The 27,153-nt window shown below is 36.1% G+C and overlaps 1 protein-coding gene across 4 annotated transcripts; it reads left to right on the top strand.

Moving 5' to 3' along the window:
• Positions 1 to 311: 311 nt before the first annotated feature.
• LOC590813 (cytoplasmic dynein 1 light intermediate chain 2) lies at positions 312 to 27,153 on the top strand. Of its 4 annotated transcripts, none has more exons than XM_011677916.2 (12): positions 312 to 445; positions 526 to 599; positions 2,985 to 3,101; positions 3,962 to 4,192; positions 12,599 to 12,780; positions 13,431 to 13,524; positions 14,043 to 14,178; positions 14,868 to 14,979; positions 15,769 to 15,867; positions 16,718 to 16,825; positions 17,796 to 17,916; positions 20,235 to 27,153. In XM_011677916.2, exons 1-12 carry the CDS (start codon positions 345 to 347, stop codon positions 20,336 to 20,338), a joined length of 1,479 nt encoding a protein of 492 aa, XP_011676218.1. In that variant the 5' UTR covers positions 312 to 344; the 3' UTR covers positions 20,339 to 27,153. The 4 variants fall into 4 exon arrangements, with proteins under 4 accessions (XP_011676218.1, XP_011676217.1, XP_011676219.1 ...); XM_011677915.2 differs by having other exon boundaries at positions 16,715 to 16,825; positions 17,799 to 17,916; XM_011677917.2 differs by having other exon boundaries at positions 16,715 to 16,825; positions 17,796 to 17,910.

Genomic DNA, 27,153 nt, shown 5'->3' with positions numbered 1-27,153 from the left:
ACGTCATTTTACATGATTTTTTTCTCAAGGGGGGGGGGGGCCCGGGCCCCCCGGGCCCCCCCCCCCCCCCCTGGATCCGCCACTGAGAATGGCAATGTTCATACACAATAGTGGCATCCCAGGGTCGGCATATATGTTGAGCCGATTTATTGTCTTCCTCTAATTTCATTTCAACCTACCTAGAAAATAAGCTGAAATCTGTTATATAAAACTTAGAATGTAGTTGAAAAGAGTGTTTCAAACTTTCAATCAAAAAGCATATTAAACGAAGACAGCTCGCGGGAGCTAGATATAGGCTTGGTCATATGACGTCACTATCACCGTAGATTAGATCCTCATTGGGCATGCGTCTACACTCTTCCAACATGGCGCCGATTGGAGAGAAGTCTGCGAAGGCATCGTCAGCGGAAAAGGAGAATGACGACGACGAACCTCAAAATTTATGGTAAGTTCAGTTCTCTGTCGAGATTTAGAAGACGTGGACGAAGCTCAGTGTTGCAATTATTTTCCTTTTTGTTCTTTCAGGACGTCCATATTGAGCGAAGTTTCTTCGCATTCGAGCTCGAAGTTGCCGTCATGCAAATCCATATTGGTGTTGGGTGAGTGTTATTTTTCTTCTTGCCCAGACAGCTGCAGCTTCAGCACACAGAGTCAATGACTGAATGAATGTCCTAACATACTAATGCCTGTGATATAAGGGCAAGATTGTATAATATCTGTAATTAATTATTGTAACAAAAACAATCCTCTGTGAGTGTCAGATCTTGGGCATTTTGCATAAAAAGATTTAGAATCTATTAAAATAGGAAACCACTGATTCTTCGGCGCTTGTTCAGAAACCTATCCAAAATTTGACCCGTAACTCCAGCGTGGAGATACCCTACTAAAACATACCCAAAATGAGGTAAAGATTCATTAAATGTCCAAATAAAGATCATGAGTTAAAATTTGTTATGTTTATTACCTGTTTTGTGTCAATTTTCTTGTTATTTTTGGAGTATTTTTCAGCTTAACGCTGATTAGTAGACCTAGACCCCTATACACTTTTTCACAGGTTTCACGGCAAACCGCTGCGCAATACAACTTACAAGTGCATACCGATGGTGGGTTGCGGGCGGGCGCTTGCCTGTGTGAAGTTATCTACCGTAATGTCTCAAATCCTCATTACAGTAGATAACTTCACACAGGCCCACCCGCAATTAACCCACCATTATTGTTGTTGCAAAAATAAATGAAAATAAATAAATTGGCTGTGCTTGTATTTTTTTGTAAGTAGAAAGAGTAAATTTTCTATTCTGAAACTTCAGCTTTTCATACGTAAGGCCGATGAAAGTTGATCTCATGGTTCTCGTCAGCGCCCGCATAAAATTTTGCTCGCGCACCAAAAAGTCCAGATATGAAATTGCTGCCTCAAAAAATCAACAATATTTTTGATTGGCTGCCGCGCGTGGCCCATGTGACACGCGTCCATGGCGATGTCTGCGAAGTCGATCGCTGATTGGTCTAAAGTAGCGGGCGGCATAATCCGCTACTTTAGCTGCCTATCGCGTAGGCCAGGAATAGTCTGCGGCTAGACACGGGGCGATTGTTTTGCCTCACGCCGTACTCCGGCTTCCCGCTACCGTACCGGGTGGGAGCTAACGCGTATGAAACTGTTCAGTGCATTGTGTACGTTGCCCAATATACTAGCTCAGGACAGCAATTCATCTGTACTATTTATCGATCGCTTTTGGCCGCACTGTCAGTCAAAATGATTCTTTCACTTTGTGTGACTCAAGGCAGCAGACTGCTTGTCAAGTGGAAGATAGTTTGTGTAGATAGTTTTGATGAAACCTTGACATTTGAAAGGTTTTTTGAAGATGGTGTCACAGAAACCCAAATATCACAGAAAATTTGGAAGAAATAGTCATTGGAGTATGATATTGGTGTAAGAGATTTACATGTATAATGTACAAGACTCGATACCCTCGACAAGTTCTATTGGTTTGTATATGAAAGATGAATTTGGATCAAAATCCCTCATTCAAATTCCAAATATGCCCGCGAGAACATGAAATCAAAGTCAGATGAAAGATGAAAGTTGATCTAAATCCCTCATCAAAATCTCAACAAAGCCTGACGAGAACCATGAGATCAACTTTCATCGGCCTAAGGATTGAAGTTCATATGAAAAGAAATAGTCCGAGACCCAGAGCTTTAGTATACATTTTATTGAGCATTGTCTCATGGTTACATGTACTGTAGATGTAACGCGGCAGCTCCGTAACGGACCGGTCCCTTCTTTTACTTTTTGGCGATGCAATGGTACGGACTTGGATCTAGATCTACCGGCGGATTTTGTTAGAATAATAAGTTTTGCAGTTTATTTTCGTCTTCATAACAACAATGCAACATAAAATTGTCGGTAAGATGTGTGGAGTTATTCTAGAAATGTCCTGTACCATTGTATAGTCATTGTAGTCCCATATGTACAAATGGACATGCTGTTTTGACTGCTGAATTTTTAGTTGTTGCGCAAAGGCCGCACCCAGACTTTTAAATATTTTTTCTTCCAAAAATACTGCGGCCTTTACGCCGGCAAATACTGTAATATGAATATTTAATACGAGATCTGGGAAATGAGTGAAGTTTGTTTTTTTCAACTGAGTACAGCATTAATATTGCACATAATTCTTCAGTCACTCTCTTGTTTCTTCACTTTCTTGCTTTATGTAATTTGTTGGACTGAAATACACTTTTTAAACATTTGGATGGCACACCCAGTGAATTGCTGATATCATACAAACTGCTATTCTTGAATGCAGGTGATGTTGTTGGTGTTGTTGTTGCTGTTTGTTTGTATGTATGTTGTTTGTCTTTTTGTAATTTGAGTAGTCTAGTAGAATTCTATTACATGAAGACAGTTTCATGCTGTTGGAAAAACCTTGGGCGTATGTTTGTGAATGTGTCACATAATTTTCTTGTGTTATCCTTCTAATGAACAGGTGAAGATGAGACGGGAAAGACAACCTTGTTATCCAGATTACAAGGAGTTGAGGACCCTAAGAAAGGCTATGGATTAGAGTATCTTTACCTTGATGTCAGGGATGAAGACAGAGATGGTGAGCTTTTAGATTCATTCATCGATCCATCCATCCTTCCATCCATCCACACATCCATTTACTCATTACTTTCATTATTCTTAGAAAATTGTTTATTCATTTGTTTTCATATGACTAGACTTGTTCATTCATTTCTTTTTTCATTCTTTAATTTCTAGTTTCCTCAATTTTTGTGACAGCATTAATGAAAAACAGGCGGAAGTTATTGTAGTCCAGTCCATTAGTATTTTAGACGGGGTTCGCACTTGTCAACAAACAAAACCGAATAAAGTTTATGTTATTATTATTTCTTCTATGCTCCTACTTGCTCTTGCCCATCACATATCCAAATATCATATTTTTAGCATGATTAACAATATTTTCACATGTTTTTTGTAATGATTCAATCTTGAAATCGCTTGAAAATCATGATTAATTGCTGTGATTACTGTCAGAAAAAAAACTGCACACACACAATCGATGCAGGCATGCAGAGCGCAGCCGCGCGAAATAGACCGAAAGCAAATTTGTCTCCGAATTATCCAAGAGTGCATTTGAAATGGGGCCTGAATGTAACACACAGGTATTCTTTATATTTGGTGATAGCGAGAATTGATTGAAGTTATTATTGTTATAACAATTTTGAACGGTCCTCAGACTTTGTCCAAAATTGATCTACTGGTATGTTACAAGCAGCCAAGAATAATGCAGCTATTAATATTTTGATATATTTGAAAAAGACTATTCTTTTTCTTGGATGATTGGATTAGAAATGGACCATTTCTTCTGAGGCTCATGCTTGAAGTTGTCTAGCTTGAGACCATCCAGCAATTATTGTCCCTTCTCTTACATGTACATTCACGTTTCTCATTCATTCACAGACACAACTCGGTGTGGTGTATGGATATTAGCAGGGGAGAACGAACACGAAGACTTACTACGATATGCCCTAACAGCAGACAACCTAGAGCATATGCTCGTTATTATTGCAGTAGACATGTGTAGGCCATGGAATATCATGGACTCACTACAGAAGTGGACGCAAGTAATCAGGAGGCATGTTGACTCACTCAGAATCCCACCAGAGAAGTTACGAGAGCTGGAACAAAGATGTAAGTATCACAAATAATTTGTCAGGTTCATTTCGAATCGTCCTTGTATGGTCATCACCATCGTATCAGAGTTACAAAGAGATTGCCAGATAACTAGAAAGACTAATTCACTCATCATAAAGGTTTGAATGCATTTGTGTATCCTCTTGGTAAAAGTGTCTCCATGTAGGAATTTTATGTTCATTAATTTTGGCCTTGATGAGTTATGATCCTTGTTTGTTTATGGAGGTAAATGATTTAACCTTTCTTGTAATTACATTAGATGATATTACGTCCTGTTTTTGTTGTTGTGATTCCGTCACGGTGGAATTTGCCCTTCATGACTGCTGTTTGTGATTTACAAAAAGGCTGTACAACAAAGAATCCCAAGCTCTATCAATTATAACTTAAATTACTTTAACTCTTACTCCACTGAAGAAGGAAAGGGGTTAGAGATTCTAATCACTTGACCATTTTACAAATTGTTAAAGTTATAACTTACTTTGTTATGCACACAGCACAGTCCATTTTTCTTTCAGTATTTCTGTGACCATTTGAGCATTACTATTCAAGATACCTATGAATTATTCTTTTAATTGGTAATTGCTATAAATGCAAGTTTCTTGATATTTTGGCTGTAATTTAGTAGGATGGTATTGTGTGCGATGGCCAATGGCCAACTGTCTTGTCAAGATAATTTGAAAAGGACACTGTATCATGCCCACTTGACGTAATTGCACATTTTTAGGTTTAATGTTATTAAACATTGTTAGGTTTAATGCTATTAAACTGGAAAACACTGAATATGACATTAAAAGAGAATGAGTTGATGTTGTGATGATGATTTGATATTAATCCACACTTTATAATTCTTATTTATTCATGAGTCTGGTACATGTATATATATATTTGAATGTATGCTTGATGAGTACTGACATTGTATTTGTACTGGTCCTAACTGTATATTGTCATCCATAAATTATAAAAGCAGTATTTATTTTGTAATATACTTTGAAGGTCATGACAAAATATATGAATACCAGTAATGAATATGGAGGACATTTTTAATATACTGTGTATAGCAGAGTAATAAAGTAGCATGGAACTAGGAGTAAAGGTTTATAGCATGTTATTCAAAACATCTTCCTTTCTTTCCCTTCAAAATCTATAATGAATAACCAATACATTTGTAATATGACGACAACAAAATAATCCCAAATAGAATTATTTATTATTGATTTTTGACAATTGATTTTTCATTTTCATCACTATTTTATTTTTTTATTTTTTTTTAAACTGTAGTTCAGATGGAATTTAACAAGAAAAAAAAGAAGTTTTTTTTTACCTCATAGAATAAATAATTAGTCAATGGTTTGGTGTTTATAAAAATTTAATATTTGTTTAATATTTAATGAACTACTTAAAAGAGGACACAATATGTGAACTAGTCGGTGCATGTATGAATCCCAAAGGACCCAAACACATTTCCTGACACATACAATTTCTGATTAATATAATCTGTTAAAAAACTGTCTGAAAAATGAAGTGCTAAAAATCCTGAAATAAATTATTTATAAGGAATCATGTACTGTAGCTGCTTTTAAAGAGATACTTAAGAAGAAAAAAATGACATGTCAAGGATTTTGAACTGTTCATGTACATGTACATGCCTGCAGACTCTTCAATCTATCAGAAGAAGAATACTAGAAAGATAGATCTATAGATAAATGGTTAATTGAAGAAAAACAAACGTCATCGCGGCAAAGCCGAATTGCAATGATTTTACAATGACAGAGTGCATACCGGTGTAAACTAAAAAGGTAATCAGGATTGACAAAAAATCCACCCAAACAAATTATAATCAACAATGATAGAGGTCATAGAAAGAAAGTAATGATTTGTATAAACTAATTTTACTTTTGATTTGATAACGTACATGCAGAGCTGCCAACCATTCAGTTTTTTCTCCAAATTACAGTATTACGTTTTTTCTTCATAAAATATGTTTTTTAATTATTATTATTTATTTTTTTTTTTTTTTTTTTTTTTTACTACAAACCACACATCAAACAACTGCCCTAAAATGGTGATTTCATCACAAATTCAATAGAAAACTAATTTTAAAACATACTTGAAGAGAAAAATATTCTCAAAAAGAATAAAATGCTGATAATACCAAAGTAACCCAAACAAAAAAAACCCTGCTTGTATGGAAAAAACAGCATGAGGAATGAACATTTCTGCATTGAAAGTGTATCGTGCGTGGTTGTAAGTTACGTTTTTATGAATTCCTTTTTTTTGCTTGAAATTCCTTTTTTTTGCCATCATGATTCCTTTTTTTGGTCGCACAAGGTTGGCAGCTCTGTACATGATAATGTCCAGAGTGAACATTAAACAAAGATGTGTACATCATTGTATTCATGAACGTATGATAATATTGGGTTATTCATTGTATGAATATCAGATAGTAGTATAGGGCTTGATTTGCAATGAAAGCAAATACTCATGAACGTACATGTACATGTACATGTAGGGTAAACAAATATCTCTCAATTTGTCGGTGAAAGTATGTGTTTGATCAGAAGTGACAAATGTATAATGCTTTCTAAGCTATGGGATTGATTTGTGCTAAATTCCTCAAGAGAGATTTAATTACTTTTAGCTCATTTCTGGAATATGCAGTTTCTTGTTATTTCCATAGGTGATACTTTTAGGTGTTTGAATATGTACATGCAGGCCAAATATTACTGTATTTATCTTCCAATTTTATTCTTATTATTTTAATTTATTGATGACAACATTATATGATAAAATGATATTAGTAGAAATACCCTATCCTAACAGAGAAAAACAAAAATTTACAGTATTTTTTATACATGACAATGAAGAGAATCATCAGCCACTACTGTATGTAACAAACCACTGACCATATTGTAGATTCCAGATTTGCAAAGCTGTAGTGATCTCATATTTCAAACTCTCATAATTTTCTTATTATTGGTCTAATTTGATCCAAAAAAATTGCCATTCTGTTTCTCATGTTTTTTCTGTTTTCATTGAAATGAATTGTTTTAAAGATGAAGTTGAGTTCTGGTCATGCGATTGCATTGTGAAAGAAACAGTGCGAAATCGACCAGAAAAGGTTGATCATCTAGCATATAAGAATTTGTGTGTATTGCAAGGTTCTGGAATCATCAAAATGATAAGAAATTTGGCCAAGTCTTGGTAAAGTTACAAACACTGTACACAGAAAGATGTATATGGGACTACACGAACACGTGGCGTAAAAAACCTACCCCCCCCCCCCCCCGAGTTTTACGAGTTACGTGACATATATAGAATATAAAGGCATTTGAAGAGCCATGCTTTTCAGGGAACATGTCTTATCTGATGTTCTTCCACACTTGCATAATAAGAATGATAACGCTCACAAATTATTTTTCACCTCTTCCCAGAACTCAACCTTCTCTTTAAAGGTTGGATTGCCCTTTGAGATTACTACACTCATTTATGCCCCCCCCCCCTCTCTGCCCCAGCTCCCCCAAGAAAAAATATGTTTTATACATGTAAGGAAGTGGGCATCTTTGAGAAGTGATGAGGGCCCTAATTTGAACACCAAATTTATCTATTTGAATAACCATTGTTCAATGTTTGTTTTTCATAAATGGAGTACATGTAATTTCTCTACATACAACTGTACGAGAGTTTCATACACACCATGTGTTACTGTATCATATTCAGAAGCTGTAACTGAATCCTTTATTGAAAGGCAGTGGGGCAGACATAATTATACACATCCAGCTGTAAAAGTGTGCATACATGTACCCTCTATAGTCAGTGTATCACATTGTGTACACACCCAAGGTGCTGGGGATTTTGTGTGTGTTCATCAAATAACAATTCTTATGAGTCATCAAATGTGGAATAAAGTGTGTTTCCACGAGTGCACAGTTTCCAGCTCAAATTACACACAGATGTATTTACACATATCTGGAAATGGGTACCGTAATGTTCATTTGTGCTCCTTAATAACTTTGACAACAGTGAGCTTCTGAATTTTGATTGAAATATAAATACTGTAAATGTAATATTTATATGTTAGGTTGCACTTATTTACTAATCTAGAAAGCAAATTTAACAGTGTTTTTTCTGCTGAAAAATTTGTTGTGTGTTTGAGTTAAGCTTAAGCTAAAGCTGAAGGTCCATGTATTAAAGTGACAAATGTATGTTGGTAATAAATTCAGCTGCAAAGTATCTGATTTGAAATGCTGCCGGTAAATTTATGTTTTTAGAAAAAGGATTTTATTTTTTTCTCCCAATTTTTTGGAGTAATAATTAAAAAAAAAAAATTTATCACTTAACCTGAAACTTGTAAAATACATATACATGCCCCTAAAAAAGAAGAAGCAAAAATATAAATAAACCAAATTAAAAAAGAGGTTAAAAAGAAATCAAGTTGATCCATGTTGAAAGCCTAAATCAGGAAATTGTCATATATGCAATTATAGTGATTAGAACATGTATACTGAAAATGATATTGACTTCAGTTTCACTTGTCAAGGCCTGTATTGACTGTGGCTCTGATAGTGGAATCATATTTCATTTGTATTATATCCCTAGTCTTTATATTTAGACTAATAGGAATTCAATGAGAACAAAATTGTGAACATTCCAAAGTACTATAAGTATATGGTGGATTCATAGTCAACAGCGCCCCCACTAGCAAGCCACGATAGGCAAATTTTTCAGCTCGCAGGTTGATATCTTTAAACCAGTGAGGCGAAGCAGTACGCTAGCGACCTATCGAAATGACCAAAAGTCACCAAAGTAGTTCTTACAGTGTGATCATTTTAATGAGATTGATTTGCTATTAGAGCACATTTGCACATTGAATTTTGATGTCCAAAGTTCCAAACCCACCCATCAAATGATTTTGACTGAAAATTTGGCCTGATTTTAGACAAGCATCCATAATTTTTGCCAAAAAGTGACTGAAGTGACCAGATTGTTGTTGATGGGAGGTCCATTTGACCATTTTTTCCTAGCATCAGGGCACATTTCTACATTAGGCCCATCAAAGCTCCTTCGCTGATAATAACGATTGGAAAAATTACCCCTGACCAAAAGTGACTACAAGGTACAATGATAATGGTCAATTTTGGCCAATAGCGGCAAAAATGACCAAAATATCGATACTAAGGTCAATATGGAATTATCGCAACATTTTACCCGGGATAAGATATTCAGACCTTCCACAACAGAAATTGATTAAATCACCTTACATTGTATCTCCTAGGGTATACATCAGTGCCCCAGCTGATATTTTGTAGATTTTTTCCCCCATTATGCATCACATAAAATCCACTTACAGGTAAAGACTAGTATTGGAAACGCCCCAATTTCAAAAAATGATATGGAAGCTCTTATTACCAATCATGTGAAAGAATATGTTTTGAATAATACATGATGATAAAAAATTTGCTGGGAAACCGCCTACTAATCGATATATATTTCGTAAATTAGTTTATCTATTGGCCTGTGAGAGATAAAAACGCACGTGTCATGCACGTGTGCGTAGTCCCATATACATTTTTCTGTGTACAGTGCTTGTAACTTTATGAAGACTGGGCCAAATTTCTTATCATTGTGATGATTCCAGAACCTTGCAGTACATCTATGCTAGATGATCAACCTTTTTTGATTGATTTCACGTTTCTTTCAAAATGCAATCGCATGACCATAACTGGTCTTTATCTTTAACTCTGGTGCCAACCTATGGCACTGTGGATTGTGAATCCACTGTATTGTAACAGTGTATGTGGACATACACTGTACATGTACATCTTGAAATATTGGGGGAAATTATATATTTTTTGCTACAGGTAGATGTTGGACTCTATAATATTTACACTGTAAGAGAGGAAAAAACAAAAATGGAGAGGGGAAATGAAATAAATTGAATTGGTTATCTAGCAGAGCAGACTATTTACTATTGAGTTCCCGTCCATTTTTACAATTGAATTCAGTAGGTGAAACCTGAACAGATGGTTTGTTTATCAGAAGTCTCAGTGCATTTGACCCTGACCAATCTGGCATTGGATGAGAGCAAACCACTTTCACACTTGTGACTTAGTCTTGATTCACTGTGAACTCAATGCAGACAAATCTTGACTTAATTTCATGGTTCTTATACCTGTAGGCCTACATGCTTAAGCATGTCTATCAGAGGTTATCAAAGGTGTCAGTGTATGCATTTAACTACTTTCACACTTGTAACATAGTCTTGATTGAATGCAGACTAAATGACGACAAATCTACACTCTGTTCCATAGTTCTTCTAAAGACGTTCTACATGTATGTACAAATTTGAGGTCTCAGTGCTACTGACCCTGGCCAACCTGGCATTGATCTATGGTATTAAACTACATGTACTTTCACATTTACAAACTCTATTCAGGTATGGCCCGACTCTGAACTTAGTGTGGTTGAAATGTCACAGTATTTGTTCATGTTTTCAATATTTCTACTACAAGTGCCTTTGTTGTCATGTAACTGGTAGCACTATCCTTCTATCTTACAAATGAAAGCTAAATGTTTAATTACTAGTGAATTTGTAGTATTGTCCAAACTAATGAGCCCATCACTCTCATCCTTGGCTTAAAGTATGTAATCTGTCAGATTAAGAGTCTGTTTTAGTAGAGACTTATTGGTAACCAAGATATGGCTTCATAATTGAATTAATTGATTAAATCAAGCAGAGGTTCCTGTGCCACATGCTACTTTTTTTTTGCATGATAGTGTAGACTATTAATGCACATACATACTGTAGAGGAAAATATGAAGTTTCTGCATACATACAAATTTGTGCATGGCCCACTTTTCCCCAGTTCCCACAATTAGAAAATCTAGATTTTTAATGGAAATTCTATAGGGGAAAGTTTTTTTTTATCTTTCTGTTTGTACCCTCCAATTTTGTCTTTATATACTGGTACATGTAAATGTTAATGGATAGCAGAAATTAATGAGCACAATATGCATTGTGAAATTATGTATTCCTCTGCAAAACATGAGAAATCAGTACAAGTAAGGGAGTTACATGTAGCACTTTTCATACGTTAGAAAATGGAGATATTATATTTTTATACTGAATTTAACCTCGTCTTGTTGATCTTGCTAATTACGTCTATGGTATTTTTCTTGTTTGATCTGTTCCCTCCCCACCCCCAGTTAAAGTCAATAGCATCTCAATAGAATGTGACTTGATTGCATGGTCGGTCGCTGGCTTGGATCCGAGTCACATAATGATGACTAAACTACTCCTGTATGTCATTGTCATTATGTGGCAGACTGCATGGTGATGTCTAAATATATCTCTTGCTTGACGTGCACAGCCACTATGCTTTTACCCACCTGTGCACATCCAAAGCTGGTTACTCTTACTGTACAAGCTAGAGGTTTGTTCATTTAGACCACCATGCCTTCCCAAAGTGAAATGAGATAAACCATTGGTTGCGCAGACATGGCGGGAGAGATGGAAGCTAGTCCTTTAAAGCATCAAATTACTTTCATGCATATCATTAATAGAGAAGACACGATATCTGTATATTCTTTGTCTGGGAGGGATAATTATTCTGCAAAATACATACTGTATATACTGTATGTTCAAACCAGAATTTGTATTTGACATGTACCGGTAATACATGTAGATACACAGCTGTCAAATGTGATTTGCGATTAGAGTCAGAATTTAGCTTTTGATACGATCTGCTAATGTTACCTACCAATGCCTATATTAAATCAGTATTTAATATTAACCAGAAATTTAGCTTGCCTGCTATAGCGCATTTCAGGACTATGGGGAGTTTATATCATTGCCAGTGGTAATGAGTAAATGGGAAAGCAGTCATTTGGCAACAGGATTAACCAAGTCATAAAAGTATAAGAAAGATTTGAAATTAAAATACCAGTAGACTCTTGAAGGAATGTTCTTGATTTCTATGTGGCAAGTTGTATGAATTAACCGTTCTTTATGTAGTGGTAAAAATATTGTATGAAGAGACAGTGATGGCATTTCTCTGATATTTCTTGTTACTTACATCTTTGCTTATTCCATGCGGTGGTAACATTTCAAGTTAACATTACACAGAGCAAAAATGGGACCTGACCATTCTGTTATTCCCCTTTTGCTATAAAGTTGATATACCAGCATTCTTCACATGTCCAGTTGAACATACATGTACACACCAGTCAGTAAGTTTGCGGAGGTGCTTCAATTCCAAGCATACATGTACACAGAGCTCAAAACAGGAGAAAGAACTACCTTTACACACTCTTTTGAGGTATTTCTTCACAGCCAAAGTATAAAACCTTAATTCATTATATGATGCCTCTGTAACTCAAAGTTGCATATCTCTATCTTCCCTCTAGTGGTACAACAATTCCAAGCATACACAGAGCCTGAGACAGGGCAAGACTCGTCCGTCACGAGGAGAACGTCCGGTGTCACCAAGCCCACAGGGGCCGAGGATGAAGAGGCAGTAGTGCTTCCTCTAGGTGAAACCACTCTCACACACAATCTAGGTGTTCCAATCGTTGTCGTTGTGACCAAGGTAAGCTGAACTCTCATTGTGTTCATTAAAGCCCCACTGCACTACTTATAGCTACTTGCGCCCTCTATATAGCACACAATGCCTAATCGGTGCCTGTTGGTCCCCCATGATCTTCTTTTTCTTATGTTAATTGAGAGCTGATTTAATGAGATAAACACCTGTCAAGTGACCTTGTAGGGGTCTAATCCCCCCTGGCCAAACTAGTACAGACGGCCTTTAGGTCTTGAACCATTAGGCTTTAAGCTTGGATTTCAAAATTGGGTGTCAATGATAAAAAAAAATGAAAAAAATGTATACATTTAGATTATATAAATATATGTGTAGCTCTCATGGATTTGGATGTATTAATAAATTGTTTAGTAATGCTGCATGAGATTTAACAAAAAAGGGCATTGTGAGTTGAAGAATCTTAGATTACAGTACTTTGAGAATATCATCAATGAAAATATTCAAATTTCTAGCTTTATGTACTTTTGTTCTGTTAACCCTGCTTTCTAATAATAATGGTTAGTGCAGCATGTAGGACCTCCCCCTAATTTAATCTCTATTTTAACTTCAACTCTTTGTAGTTTTGCTGGAATTACATTGAAACTGTATTAGAGATGGCGAATAAAGGGTCATTCTTTTTTTATCCTTTGTTTCATGTGCAGTCGGACTATGTGAACACATTGGAAAAGGAACAAGACTACAGCGATGAACATTTAGATTTCTTACAACAGAACGTCCGGAAGTTCTGTCTAAATTGTATCCTTTTTTTTTCACTCTTTTTTGTTGGCGTCATTGGTGTAACGATATGAAGGGTATATTCTGTCACAAAGAGTATACCCGGTAGTAATTTTATAATGGTGACATATTTAGTCAGGGCTTGACACTAACGAGGGCCATCAGATCTCAACTTTAGATCTCTCAAAATGTAAAAAGTTATAAATGGCTCTATTCATACAGTTTTATCTGCATTCAGTCCCATCCCTGTGAAAAATTAAAGTGTAGAGCCCTTGTTTATCATAGAAGTATGTAAATATGTTTGTTCTGTTTCTTCTAATTACATGTTGTTATAAGTTATAAACAAAATTTGCCTGTTTTTTTATAAATTAAGCTTAACATGTACTTGGGACAGTGTTCTAATGTAATTTATCTGTTTTGTGGCCCTCATTTCTCCACCTCCTGTACTATTCTCTACACTTTTAGATTAACTCTCTTTGTATTTAAAAAACAAATCAATTGATAAATATACAAATTCCTGAACCCTAATATTCATTCAGATGGTGCAGCTTTATTTTATGTATCTGTGAAAGAGAACAAGAACTGTGATCTGTTGAACAGGTATCTTCTGCATAGGTTATATGACTTCCCGTTCAACTCAGCAGCACTGGTAGTAGAGAAAGATGCCCTGTTTGTGTAAGTATATAAAAGATACACCCATTAGTGGCTATTAGTGCCATGTAGTGCCCCCAAAATGCTTTAAACACCACAGGGGGGGGGGGGGGGGCATATTGCTGCCCCTGACCACAATACAGTCATACACTTGACAAATTGGGACCTGTTATAAAAGTTGGCTGTACACTCCATGTAAAGCCATGTAATCTCCAATCAACAGCTACGTACTGCCACTTAATACCATGAAAAGCCATGTACAGCCAGGCGCGTACACTCCCCCCCCCCCCCTTGAAAAAATCCTGCGTACATGTACGCGCCTGTGTACGCGCCTGTGTACAGCCATGCAATAACCATGTATTATTGGTACATGCATTGTAGGTCCCATTGCAGTAGACGAAGCTGATTCCACATGGTAACATATTGAACATATTAACATTCCTACTCTACCTTGCCGTGAAGCACCAAATAGACACAGTTATTGACATGGGTCAGTCATATTTCATCCTTTATCGCAATGGTCCTTTGAATATACACGGCTTTCTTGAAACTTTTGTGATGTTTTTTTTTCATTCTCGGTCATGTCAAATTGAAGAAAAAAAAGTACAGTTTCGAGAAACTGCTGTGATTAAATTTAATGTATGAATCACTGAACGTACATGTACTGTAAAATACTTGATATTCTTTTCATTCTTTATAACTGTATACCGCAGGCCTTCAGGGTGGGATAATCTACAGAAGGTCAGTATATTATACGAGAACATGGCCAACATAGATCCAGAGAAACCCTACGATGAAGTCATCATCAAGCCAGTCGTCCGGAGGGTATGTAGATTATCGTCTCAAGGACAAGAATAAATCACCATTTCCTCTCCCAAATTGGCATCACTGATATATCATTTTGTCAGTTGTATTCTTCCAACCAAAAATGTACAGTATCTCAATTAGAGGTACAGTCAACCTCACGTAAGTCGACCATGACGTGACTGAGTGAAAGGCCTCAAATTTAAAAATCTTATACTTGTGCGTATTCCGAGTTCACATCGTCCGGAAGGGGATTAATTTATGTTAATTTTGAGATTGGAAAGATAATAATAATAATAATAATAATACAGCATTTATTATGTGCCATCGATCTAGTAAACTATTCTGAGGCGCAGAGGGATAGAATTAGAATGAGATACATAGAGAAATGAGAAGGGGGAAGAAAAAAGAAGGAAAAAAAAAAAAAAAAAAATAATGCATAGATAACTTTATATTAGATATTAATTTCAAAATTTTAATTGTAATTACTGTCCACTTTCTTTTTGTGCTGAGTGTATTAGCAACAATATTGGTTGCCCCACTTAAACATGGGCAAGGAAACAAAGTCCGTCAATGTCTTCTTATGTTTGCCAAACAGTCCATATTGTTGCCCTGTGATTGTGAGTAGGTGCTGAGCCCTGCCTAAGGTATGCAATTTTGTCCATGTTTGAGAAGAGCTTCCCAGTGAATGATGAATATGGCACCTTGTTATGTACTGCACACTATCCTGAAATGTATCTTATATGTGGTGATGATATATCTGAAAGTTTGACTGATGTTAACACTGCATTTTTATCTATGTTATCGTAGTTACTCCAAGATAACAAGGAGATCATAGCTGAAGATGAGCAGGTATTCCTCATGAAGCAACAGGCAACCATCAGGAATGCAGCACAAGGCAAACCAGGGGTGAGTAGATACGCAGCAAAATACACGGGGGCTCTGGGCCAAATAGCCCCCGAAATGCCCAAAAGAGCCCCCGAAAATCAGAAAAGAGCCCCTTAAACTTGCATAGAGTTCAATGAAAAACAAATTTTAGAATGTTATTTTCATGCAGGCAAGCTTGAAAAGTAGCCCCTGAAAAATAAATATTAACTTTTTCCCTGCGATGGGGGATTGATTGATAGGAAAATAAAGGCTGAATAGTCATGACATTCGTGTGGCCTTGATCACTGTTTAGGTGGGTGTGATGATAGAGTGATAGATTGATGAGAAGTCAAATAGCATCTGAGGGCTCTGTGGAAGGTGCCAATGATGCATGTTTGTAAAATAGGATTGAACACATGTCACTTTAATTTCAAAGTTTGGAGTAGTTACATGTAGGTAATAGAGAACTAAGCATTCACTAAAGCAGGAAATCTCAAGTTTTTTTAGCCACAAACTCTCGATTTGAGAAACAGGAGCATCTTCAAATTTCTTATTTTTAGATGTCATTATTTGTCCGATGAACGTTACTGCAACATGGAAATAAGCCACTGTTCATTCATTGGGGAATACTTCAACAAATCAGACATTTACTAGTATGCTCATTTCCTGTGATATTGGGCTGTATAGAGTTATATGTTTTCTTGGAAGTGCTGATTTTGCAAGCCGGTAGCAATATCTCAAGCAAACAAACCATAGAATCATAAAGTCCATTTGATTTCATATAAATACTAGTGTGACTCGGATAATAGTGTCACATTGTTCAGTTCTTATTTGAAAAACGTTGTATGAAAACGGTTATTATCAAAATTTTTTTTTTTTTCATATTCAGCAGGAGGCCTCCCCTAGGGCCGCAGACCCAAGAGCAATGAGAACACCGGAAAAGAGAAACCCAACCAACGCCCCTGCTGCGTCGCCAATCACAACACAAGGAAAACCAAAAGTGAGTTTCTCTACAAGTTTGGGTTTCAGTTCAACTGTAACTTAACTTACAACAGCACTGAGTCACTTTTGAGAAATAATAAGTATGAAAGAGCAATTTAAGAGACTTCAGTATGTTCTGCTTTGTGTATACCCTGATGTAAACTTGTTGAACATGATATTAACGTATTATGATGAAAACCTCTCTTTATTACTATGTAGATAGTTGATCACCTGCCAATGAGTTAGCTTGCCATGAACTACAGCATCTACATTACCTTTGCTTTTACATGCTTCCTCCTCACAAAGTCTCTGGATTTTCAGTGTCAACAAAAGGTTTTCTGAGATGATTTATATGTCAATCTGTTTATTGCATTCAGCGATTTTTGTTTATTGGCAAGTCAAAGGTGTAAGGCCCCACAATTGACCATATAGATTAAAACCTGGTGATTGAATGAATTGATAGCCTTATCAGTGTTTATCATGTTCATTGTTTCATTTCCTTGGTATCTGTCTGTCTCTAAAGACAATAGAATATTGCGCTAGTTGTATTAGTTAGTTTCTTGGTGTGCAGCTCCTGCTGTGACTACAGTCCAATCCTAGAGAAGCAGGTCCTGTTGCAGTTGCTGCAGACAAATGTCATTTGTGGCTGTGACGTTGAAGCCGTACCTAGCTGCCGTCTTTGTTGTCTTTTCTCCTCCCACTGTTCTACTCTCCTCTGATCACTCCTCTGTATACCCATCTTTACAACGCGTCTCCATTCAGGACGGTCTGAAGCATATGCTTCCCAGTTTGTAGGGTTGATCACACTGGCCTTCATATCCCCCTTGCACACATCCTTGACGCGAGGGACAGGTCTTCCAACACTCAGGAACAGCCCTGTTCCTGGTCACTTAAACTTTTCTTGTATTAACCATATATAATGTATATTACTCCAAATTGTGCATTTGTCACATAGCCTAATATACTCCCCATGTCCTATTTTGTTTTAGCAGATTGATCCAGGCAAACCAGGTTCTGCCAATGAAGGTGTGCTAGCAAACTTCTTCAACAGTCTACTTAGCAAGAAGAGCGTCAACTCACCTGCCCCAGGTAGCCCGAGGACAGGTAACGGTAAATACATCAAGTCGGTTTGGATTCTAGAAGTGAATTGACTAATTCCCTACTAACATGGAAATTAGCTTGCCATAATTCTCATACTTCTTTAAAGATAAAGTTGAGTTCTGTTCATGCCCAGTCTTGCTAGAAGTCACATGCACTGTGCACAGAAATATGTATAAGGGACTACACAAACATGGCCATTGAGGAAAATTATGTTGTATTGTTTATTGTTGGTCTGGTGTATCTGTATCTGGTGTATCTGATGTGACTGGGGTATCACTCCTTTCAGGGCAAAGCTAAGATTTGCGATTCCAATTATTCAAGATTGCCTATTGTCACTAAATTCAGTTCTGCTGAACACACTTCCCGCCCTTCATCCTGAAAGCTTGTGCTGTTGTAAACATTTAGCTGTCCTGTCTTCAATATGTGACAGCTCACCACAAAACTAACAAAAAGTCACATAGTGTTGTTTCCAGTTAAAGCTCAATAATGGGGTATTTGGTCAAATTTTAGTTTTCAGCATATCCTAAAAAAGTATACTTTTAAATCTAATTTAAAGATTTGGAAGCTCAACAAAATATTTAAGTGTTATTTTGGCAGTATTTTGTAGACCTGTTTTTCAGATTTTGAGTTTTTATGCCTCCGTTACGAAGTAGCCGGAGGCATTATGTTTTCGGGTTGTCCGTCCGTCCGTCTGTACGTACGTCTGTACGTACGTACGTCCCGTTCTCGTGATCGCGTTATCTGAAGAACCGATTGATGGATTCCTGCCAAACTTTGGTCATGTATGTATCTTGCAGAGCCGATGAACTGATTAGATTTTGGGGTTACGAGGTCAAAGGTCAAAGGTCACAGGGCTCATTATGTATGCAAAAACAGCTCGTGATCGCGTTATCTGAAGAACCGATTGATGGATTCCTGCCAAACTTTGGTCATGTATGTATCTTGCAGAGTCAAAGAACTGATTAGATTTTGGGGTCATGAGGTTAAAGGTCAAAGGTCACAGGGCTCATTATGTATGCAAAAACAGCTCGTGATCGCGTTATCTCAAGAACCGAGTAATGGATTGCTGCCAAACTTAGGTCATGTATGTTACTTGCAGAACCGATGAAGTGATTAGATTTTGGGGTCACGAGGTCAAAGGTCAAAGGCTACAGCGCACATTATGTATGCAAAAACAGCTCGTGATTGCGTTTTCTCAAGAACCGATTGATGGATTGCTGCTAAACTTAGGTCATGTATGTTACTTGCAGAGCAGATGAACTGATTAGATTTTGGGGTCACGAGGTCAAAGGTCAAAGGCCACAACGCACATTATGTATGCAAAAACAGCTCCTGATCGCGTTCTCAAGAACCGATTGATGGATTCCTGCCAAAATTAGGTCATGTATGTTACTTGCAGAGCCAATGAACTGAGTAGATTTTTGGTTCATAAGATCAAAGGTCAAAGGTCATGGGCTCATTATGTATGCAAAAATAGCTTGTGAACACATTCTCATTAGAACTGACAGATGGATTACTATTTAACTCAGGACATCTTGCAGAGCCAATGAACTGAGTAGATTTTAGGGTCATGAGGTCAAAGATCAAAGGGTCATATATGTATATGAGAAATTGCTTGTAATCACGATATTCTGAGAACCTGTTAATGGATTACAATTGAACTTGAATTCGAAAAATGTCTTCTGTTTTGGTTTGTAAAATTGCTCTATGGCGGAGGCATCATTTTCGACTGCGCGCAGTCGAATTCCATCTAGTTTGTAGTAGTTTTTATTTATTTACAACCCTTGCTACTGGTCTCATATTGGTAATCTCTAATAACTTTAAAACAGAGTAAGCCATTACATTGACTTCTTGAAGAAATAAAGGACATGATGTGCTGAATTAGTGTGCCAAGTTTTAGGACAATCTGATTATCCATTCATATAAACTTCTATAGAGTTTTAATCCTCATTTTGTCACCTTGCACAAGACCTTTAGAGAAAAGGGTGTTTAAATTATGTAGTCAATCTTGACTACATAATTTAAACACCCTTTTCTCTAAAGTAACGTTCTGTGGGACTAGAGAGTCTTCACTTTTTTAATTGAATTAGGGATATCCAATTGTAATGAGTTATAAATAAATATTAAAGCTAAGAATCACCTCTGTCAGAATCAACCCCAAACTAAAAAGTCTTTTTAGATGACTTTTTGGTGGTTTTATGATGCAGGGTCACATATTCTCTTTCAGTGCACATAGCTTTGTGCAGTATTGTCACTGTATTGTCACTTTGATAATGATTTTCTTTGAGTGGCTAAACCATCATTTCTCATATCTCTATGATTGGCAGGTGGTGAGAAGGCGGTACGGAACGATGCAGCCGCAGAGCTTGACAGAATGACAAGAGGAAGGAAACCTGTCGCAGGCACAGCTCCAAGCTCAGACGTCTCATAAGACAGACCAACATAATCAGCTAACCCTCAACTCTTCTAGTAAAAAAAAAGACACTATATCTTCTTACATGCATCCATTGAGGTCAATTCCCTTATATACTAAATTATCAAAAAGATGTCTAACTTGGCGCAAGAGGCTACATTCCTCGCAGCAACAGCTTGACTGTATCCTTTCATCGTTGACATGGATTCATAGAGCAGTGTGGTGGCTGTTGATTGTTGCATCTGACTGACTGTGTAGGTGCGTCTGCAGGTTAAGATATTCAGCATTGCCCATATATGATGCTCATATTACATCTCAATCTATTAAGACATGATTGAATCCTTTCACCATCGAAAAGTTTCCCTCAGAGCAGGGAGGTGGCTGTTGATCGTTGCATTGATTGGCTGTGAAGGCATGTCAGAAGGCTTGTGGTCTGTGGCAAACTACATAGAGCATTCCTGGTACATCAAGCTCTGATTAGCCTTGCGTAAAGCTGGCATTGTAACTCGGTCAAACTGTTTCCTGTAATGCAAAATTCGGGACAACGTTTTGGGTGTTCACTGCATTCTGTTTGTCGATGAAAAGCTCTGAGAGAGAGAGAGAGAGAGAGAGAGAAAACTCTCCTTGTCTTTTCATATCTGACTACAGATGCACAGAAGCTTGTTACAAGAGTGTTGCAAGTATATGTCTCATAATGCCACCACTGTGTAGCCTAGAGCAGTGAACTGGAGTGGGGGTGCCAAACATACAATTCCATTTTGTTTTATTTCAGTTGCACAGGAAAGGAATAAGTACTGTTTTGACCATGCATGGTGTCTCTTCATGGTCATTGTAATCTGGCTATGCAGACATTGTAAAGGAGTATAAGCACCAGTATTGCACTCTGTAATTCAATCAGTCCCACAAGATAATAGCCCTAGCTTTCCATAAATTAGATCTTAACACTATGATGCACTCATTCACCTTTTCCACCCTTCAAACTTTACGATTTGACACTTCCAAGAACTCTGATTTTAATAGTATGGACAAAGCAAAGCAATCAGCATGAATGTTGTCCAAACTGTCCGGCCATGCCTAAGCTGTGTAAACATTATAGCAATGTATGCCATCAAAGGGTTTGCCCACCGCTCTTACTTGTGCCATTTACAAGAGTATCAATGATGTATGCCTTTAAGTGACGACAGTTCCTGTGAATGTATACTATAGAAATGTTAGAAAATGAAGGATTGTAACCAAATCATGTAAATTAATAGGCTTTCCAATACTGCTTTGAAAAGAAACTTGTAGATGTTGGAGTAATATTGTTCATGTCTGTCAGTACCTGTCTAAGTCTAGAGTATCAGAGTCTTGCAAATAAAAATGTTGTATTTTTTAGGCAAAGGAATGAATAAAATAGAGTTTCATGCTCTATCATGTTTTATATCCTTTCTGGATAAGGTCCACTATCATTCCCATCTGATGAACAAGTATAAAAGTAAAGGAAGTTTTTAATGCCAAGATATTTTGGTAAATGGCCCAGCAAGAATGGTATCAGGCAAATTCATAAGACATCTGTTTGCATTTGCCAATGGATTAATAGATGTTTGCAAAAGGAACAGAAAAAAAACACAGAAACATAGAAAAAGATATAAAAAATTATGGGTTTTTGTTTCCAGGTTACTGCCAATTATCCGTTTATGAAGACCTCATTGAAGAGTCCAGAAAAGAATTTGAGCTGACAGTTTTGGTTCGGGAGGAGAAATTTTCTTTATTATTGTACAGAAACATGAGATGAAAATGATATTCAGGTTTGTGAGGTTATTTTGTATGAAAAGACTTTGTACTTAATGTTATGATGTAAGTCATCCACTCAACAAATTTGTTGATCAAGGGCATGTGATACCTAAAGTCCATGACTTATTCAAAAGAAAGTGAAAATTATGATTAGCGGCAAGTGTTTCTTAGCATCTGAACAGTATATTGATATTGAATTATAGTTGATTGACAATAATACGATAATAGGGTTTTGACACGTCCAAGTATTTTGGATATTTTTTTCTTCAATTCTTCTAGACAAAAAGTCTTTCAAGAAAGTGAGATGCTATTGTTCTTCATCTGTGTGACTGTTATTCTTGCCATATTGAAGAAATTAGACAAAAAATACAGGTTAAAAAGTTGAAAGATAGGAGCTTGAAAATAGGATCAGTAGGGGTTCTTTTCAGAGGAATGAAGTAGGTTCCACATAGTTAAACTTCAGTTTTTTTGTTTGGATTATGTGCCACATTCATTCAAATGAGTTTTGTGTATGATTTCGGTTCTTTTGTTTCTGAGTTTGAATGACTTGTTTTTTAAATCTGTGCCAGTATGAAAATGTACATGGGGAGAGTGTACTACTGTTGTGAATATTGAATTTCAAAGAAGAAACAGATCTAATTTATTTCTTACACAGTGTGTGTTGTCTTACTAGATTAGGGACGAGTCTATAATTTTTTTTTGTCAGCCAATGACTGGTGAAAATCGGGTATCTTGAACAGTAAATCTCTAGAACAATCAATCCTAAAGTCCTAGTAGTTAGCCCTTTGTGTTTGTAAATTTACTCTTTATCTAGATATGAACTCTATTCCATTAACAAAGAAATTTGAAGTCACTTTATTGAGTGATGATGATATGATATTGTGTAATTAACATTGTGTGATTTTCCTGTCAATTCACATGGTAAAGCAGCTTTGCTCTTGGAATAACTTGAAGATTTATGTTTGTGTTTGCTTGCTTATTCAAATTAGCTATGGTTTGCTATTACATGTATGTTTTATCTCTAACTCTGCAATGAGTGCAATTGTAGAGATAAATCATTACCATGTCTTTTGTAAAATTATGACGTATCGGGCTTGTTTTTCAACTCATGTAGTAGTAAAGAAGTCTGAGTTACTGGAGTAACTATTATGAATTAAGTTTGTAGCAGTAGAGGTACCGGTAATTTGATATGGAATGTAGAAATCCGTAGCCACCCCCTGATAAGTAATCATCAGTAATGTATAATAATGATAATAGCCATTAATAACTGGTATACACGCCCTCAACGCCTTAAGTGCTATAACAATTAGATCCACAATAGAGCTAGCTATTCAACAGTATTTTTAATCTGTAATAAGGCTGTGTATTTATTTCTTTTCAACAATTGGCAAATTGGATATATTATCTTCTGAGATGGCAAGATGGATTGAAAGAATTTCTTTTAGTAGGGTTTCCTTTTTCGACTAGTTTTGCAATTCTGTGTGTAACTGTAATATACTTATTTATTTTGTACATGATGTAGAATCGATACCTATAGTATATAATTCCTAAATTTTAAAGATATATTTGTGTACTTCACTGTAATTCTTTCCTTTTCATTTTTTGTTTATCATGACATCACTCAAGCCTTCCAAATACAGTCTGTGTGGAAATGAAGTAGTCCAGGAATGATCCAGTCATGATTTACTTTATTGTTGAATCTTGTCTTATTTGGATTTCCATTTCCCACCAGTTCTCTCATTTCATGATGCAGCTTGTCCAAGACGTTGAACCTGCCCAATATCAATGATATTCGCTGATGATAGCAATGGTTGCATATTCTTCTCCAGGAAGAATTTGATGAAGGGAAAAGGGTTTATCAGTAGACTGCCCTCTCCTGTTGATGTTTATGTAGATGAAAAGGACTGTTTGGCTGTGTATAAGGTTGATGGATGGAACCCTCTTTGTACAAGATATCATTGATTTTATTGAATGCTGAGAGCCAGAAGGGTGTTACGACTTCATGTATGTAAAACGATATGAGTTAATGCCTTTTTGGCTCACAGAGGACAATCTGTATAATGTCTCCTCATATCTGTGGCAAGGTTAAAGACCATGTCTACTCCTTCCCCAATGCTGTCTGCCACTCGGTCAGAATCCTTGCTCAGATAAACTGCGATAAACCGCGATAAACCATGCCGTTTTTTTTCTTCTTCTCTTAATGATGATGTTAAGTGTAATATGATTCAAGTTTCTTGATCTAGTAACACAAAGCTATTCAAGTGAATACAAGACCTTTTTTGTACACAGTTGCCGTTTATTTCCCCTCCAACCCCCCCCCCCCCCCCCCTTCCCCCTCCCCCTCCAAACACTGCAGTTCTTTTGGGCGTTTTGCCACATCAAATAATAGGGTAATTTCATATTCTTGTCCTTACATGCATAATTCTGTCCTCTCGTTTTAAGATATTAACAGATCTAGTCATATCATTTTAGCAATGGTGGAATGAAATTAACAATGCCATGAATGAATACAATTCCATCTTAGTCTTATGTTATGACAAAGAACAAATTAGTTGATCTATGTGAATGATATTAGTTTTTAGGAAACTCTTCTACTTCCTTTTCAGTTTAGATAACTATTATAAATTTTTCTCTAATCTTGCAATTTTGTACATTCATTTTTTTTCTCCATAGAAATATATATATATGTATTTATGTTTTTGTATGTTGTCTACAATTTTAGATTTCAATGGGAAGTTGTGACATTTATTTTGATGTAGGGAGTGACTTAAGCAGGGTCTCAAATTTCTCTAGATGACTATCTCGTGTTCCTTTGTAATATTCCTGAGAATAGTTTGATTTCCTTTTGAAGATCAACTATGATGGTAACACTTTGCTGGAATTCATTTGCTTTCCCATAAGATACAATTCCAAAGAAATACCTTTTTATTCAATATCTGCTTTGTGAAGTCGTGATTCTACAGAAAATATTGATAACATGGTCTTCAAGACTGTTTAAAAAAAAACACCTTTAGAACACTAGCATTACTTTGTTGTATTGCATATTGAAATTGGAAAATCTTGGTTTGATTATATACATGTAAGAGGTTAGTGTTAGATTCAGACATTTTGGTAGGTAGTGCTTTCTTTGAACCATGTTTTTGTCTGAGTTCTACAGTCTAGTGCAAGCCAAACTTACCTTGGGACAATGACACATTATACATGCATGTGGTAGCAGAGAATAATTTAACTTTGCATGGAACACCTTTTAAGGTTGATGCATATGATTATACCCACAAGGAAAATATCAATATCTTCAGGTTACCAAAAGAAATAAAGTTTATATTGCCTTGGAATGGCCCATATTAATGTTTTCTTTCTGTTTTATAAATCCACACATTTGCATGTTTATATTCACAAGAATACATCAGTCTGGTTATGTTGCAGTAATGAGTTTGCAATAATTCATACATGTTTTATGTATAAAAATGCAATATACAGTCAACAACTTAATTATTCATACCCCTTGCAAATATAAGGTTTTTGTGTTTTTCCTAAGTCAAAAATGAAAGTTGGACTGGTTGAATTAAAACCTTTGTTGAATGCTTTTACGTGTAAGCTTTAATACGTCCCATTTTCAAGAAACTTAAAGCTGGACGTATCAAGTTTTCACATACCTTAAAATTAAAAAGGATCTGAATAATTCAGTTGTTTACTATGCATGTACCGAGTGACCTGTTTGACTCGAACATTACTGTATGTCCCAGTGTTTTGCATCTCTATTTTTGCTGTAGTGAATGTTTTTTATCTGCTAGTCTGTGCTCAGCACCAAACAAGTATTGATTGAGTAATCATAAGGTACCACAGTATGGACTTTCCATTGGTCCAACGAGTCACTGATCTTTACCAGAACACTTGTAATCAATTATAGATGTAATATTAGCCAGTGGGGGAGCAAGGCTTCTGCCATCACAGATTTAAAGGAGGATTCTGATTTCAACATTTGATTGCAACTTTAACGCAGTCTTACCACTAAGAGAAAAAAATAAATTGGGCTTATAACTTCATGTGCCATGGCTCATAAAGTGAAGAGGAAATGTAACAACAGATTTCTTAATAGCCATAAGTGAAGAACAAAGTGAATGTATTTGTGCACAGTTGAGCAACCATATTGTTTCTGCAAGTCATTCCTGTTCAAGAACTTTAAAATACAAATACCTTACCAAAATCTATGAGGAAGACTTATAAAATTGTAATTGTTTCCATATCTGTTAAATAAAGTTGAGGAAATGATACTAACGTCCAAATGATAAATTGTCTAATCATGCAGAGAGAGAATGGATCTTTGCATTACCATGTTATTTCAATTATATCTTGCATTTCAATGTAATCTAAGAATATGAAAGGAATGTGGCTGTAAATCTTGTAATACTAGATTTGTAAATACATATATGTGTACTTGTGAACATTTATCTTTCCTTTTTATTTTCAGCTCGACCAATGTAAAATTTGTAATATATTAATGGGCTGAACGATGCAACAAAACATACCACGCTTTTGTTATTCTTTTATGCCAAGACTAAAGTGGAGAATGAAAGAGAAATTGTGAAATATATTTATCAGGCGAATTTCTGGAAAACGAAAATTATTAGACCCGGCAAGTGCAAATTTAGTGGGTATGGATGATTTTGTTCATCTTTAGGAATACCCTTGCTTATATTTTGAGGGGAAAAAATGATGAAATAGAGATCACTTGATTAAAATAAAGCGTAACTCTGTGCACAAGCGGTTTGGTTATTCTGCATCATCAGCATCAATCAAAACAATTAAATATGATTTACTTGTTGCTTCTCCTTGCTCTTTGAATTTAATGGAGGAGAAATTATTAAGTGCAAATTTAATATCTCAGAATGCATGATCTATATTGTAATATAAACTCTGTGTGTAGCTCTCAAAATGTAGGTAAAAAAAGGTATTGTGCTCGTGTAGAAATTGTATTACAAAAAAGCTAATAATATGTCGTATGGAATAATCATATGAAAAGAGGTAAAATAAAAATTTCCAGTAATGGTAACAAGCAA

Source organism: Strongylocentrotus purpuratus, unplaced genomic scaffold (genome assembly GCF_000002235.5).
Source record: "Strongylocentrotus purpuratus isolate Spur 01 unplaced genomic scaffold, Spur_5.0 spur5_scaffold_8, whole genome shotgun sequence".
NCBI classification, from domain to species: Eukaryota; Metazoa; Echinodermata; class Echinoidea; order Camarodonta; family Strongylocentrotidae; genus Strongylocentrotus; species Strongylocentrotus purpuratus.
This window is presented reverse-complemented; position numbering and strand designations above follow the sequence as displayed.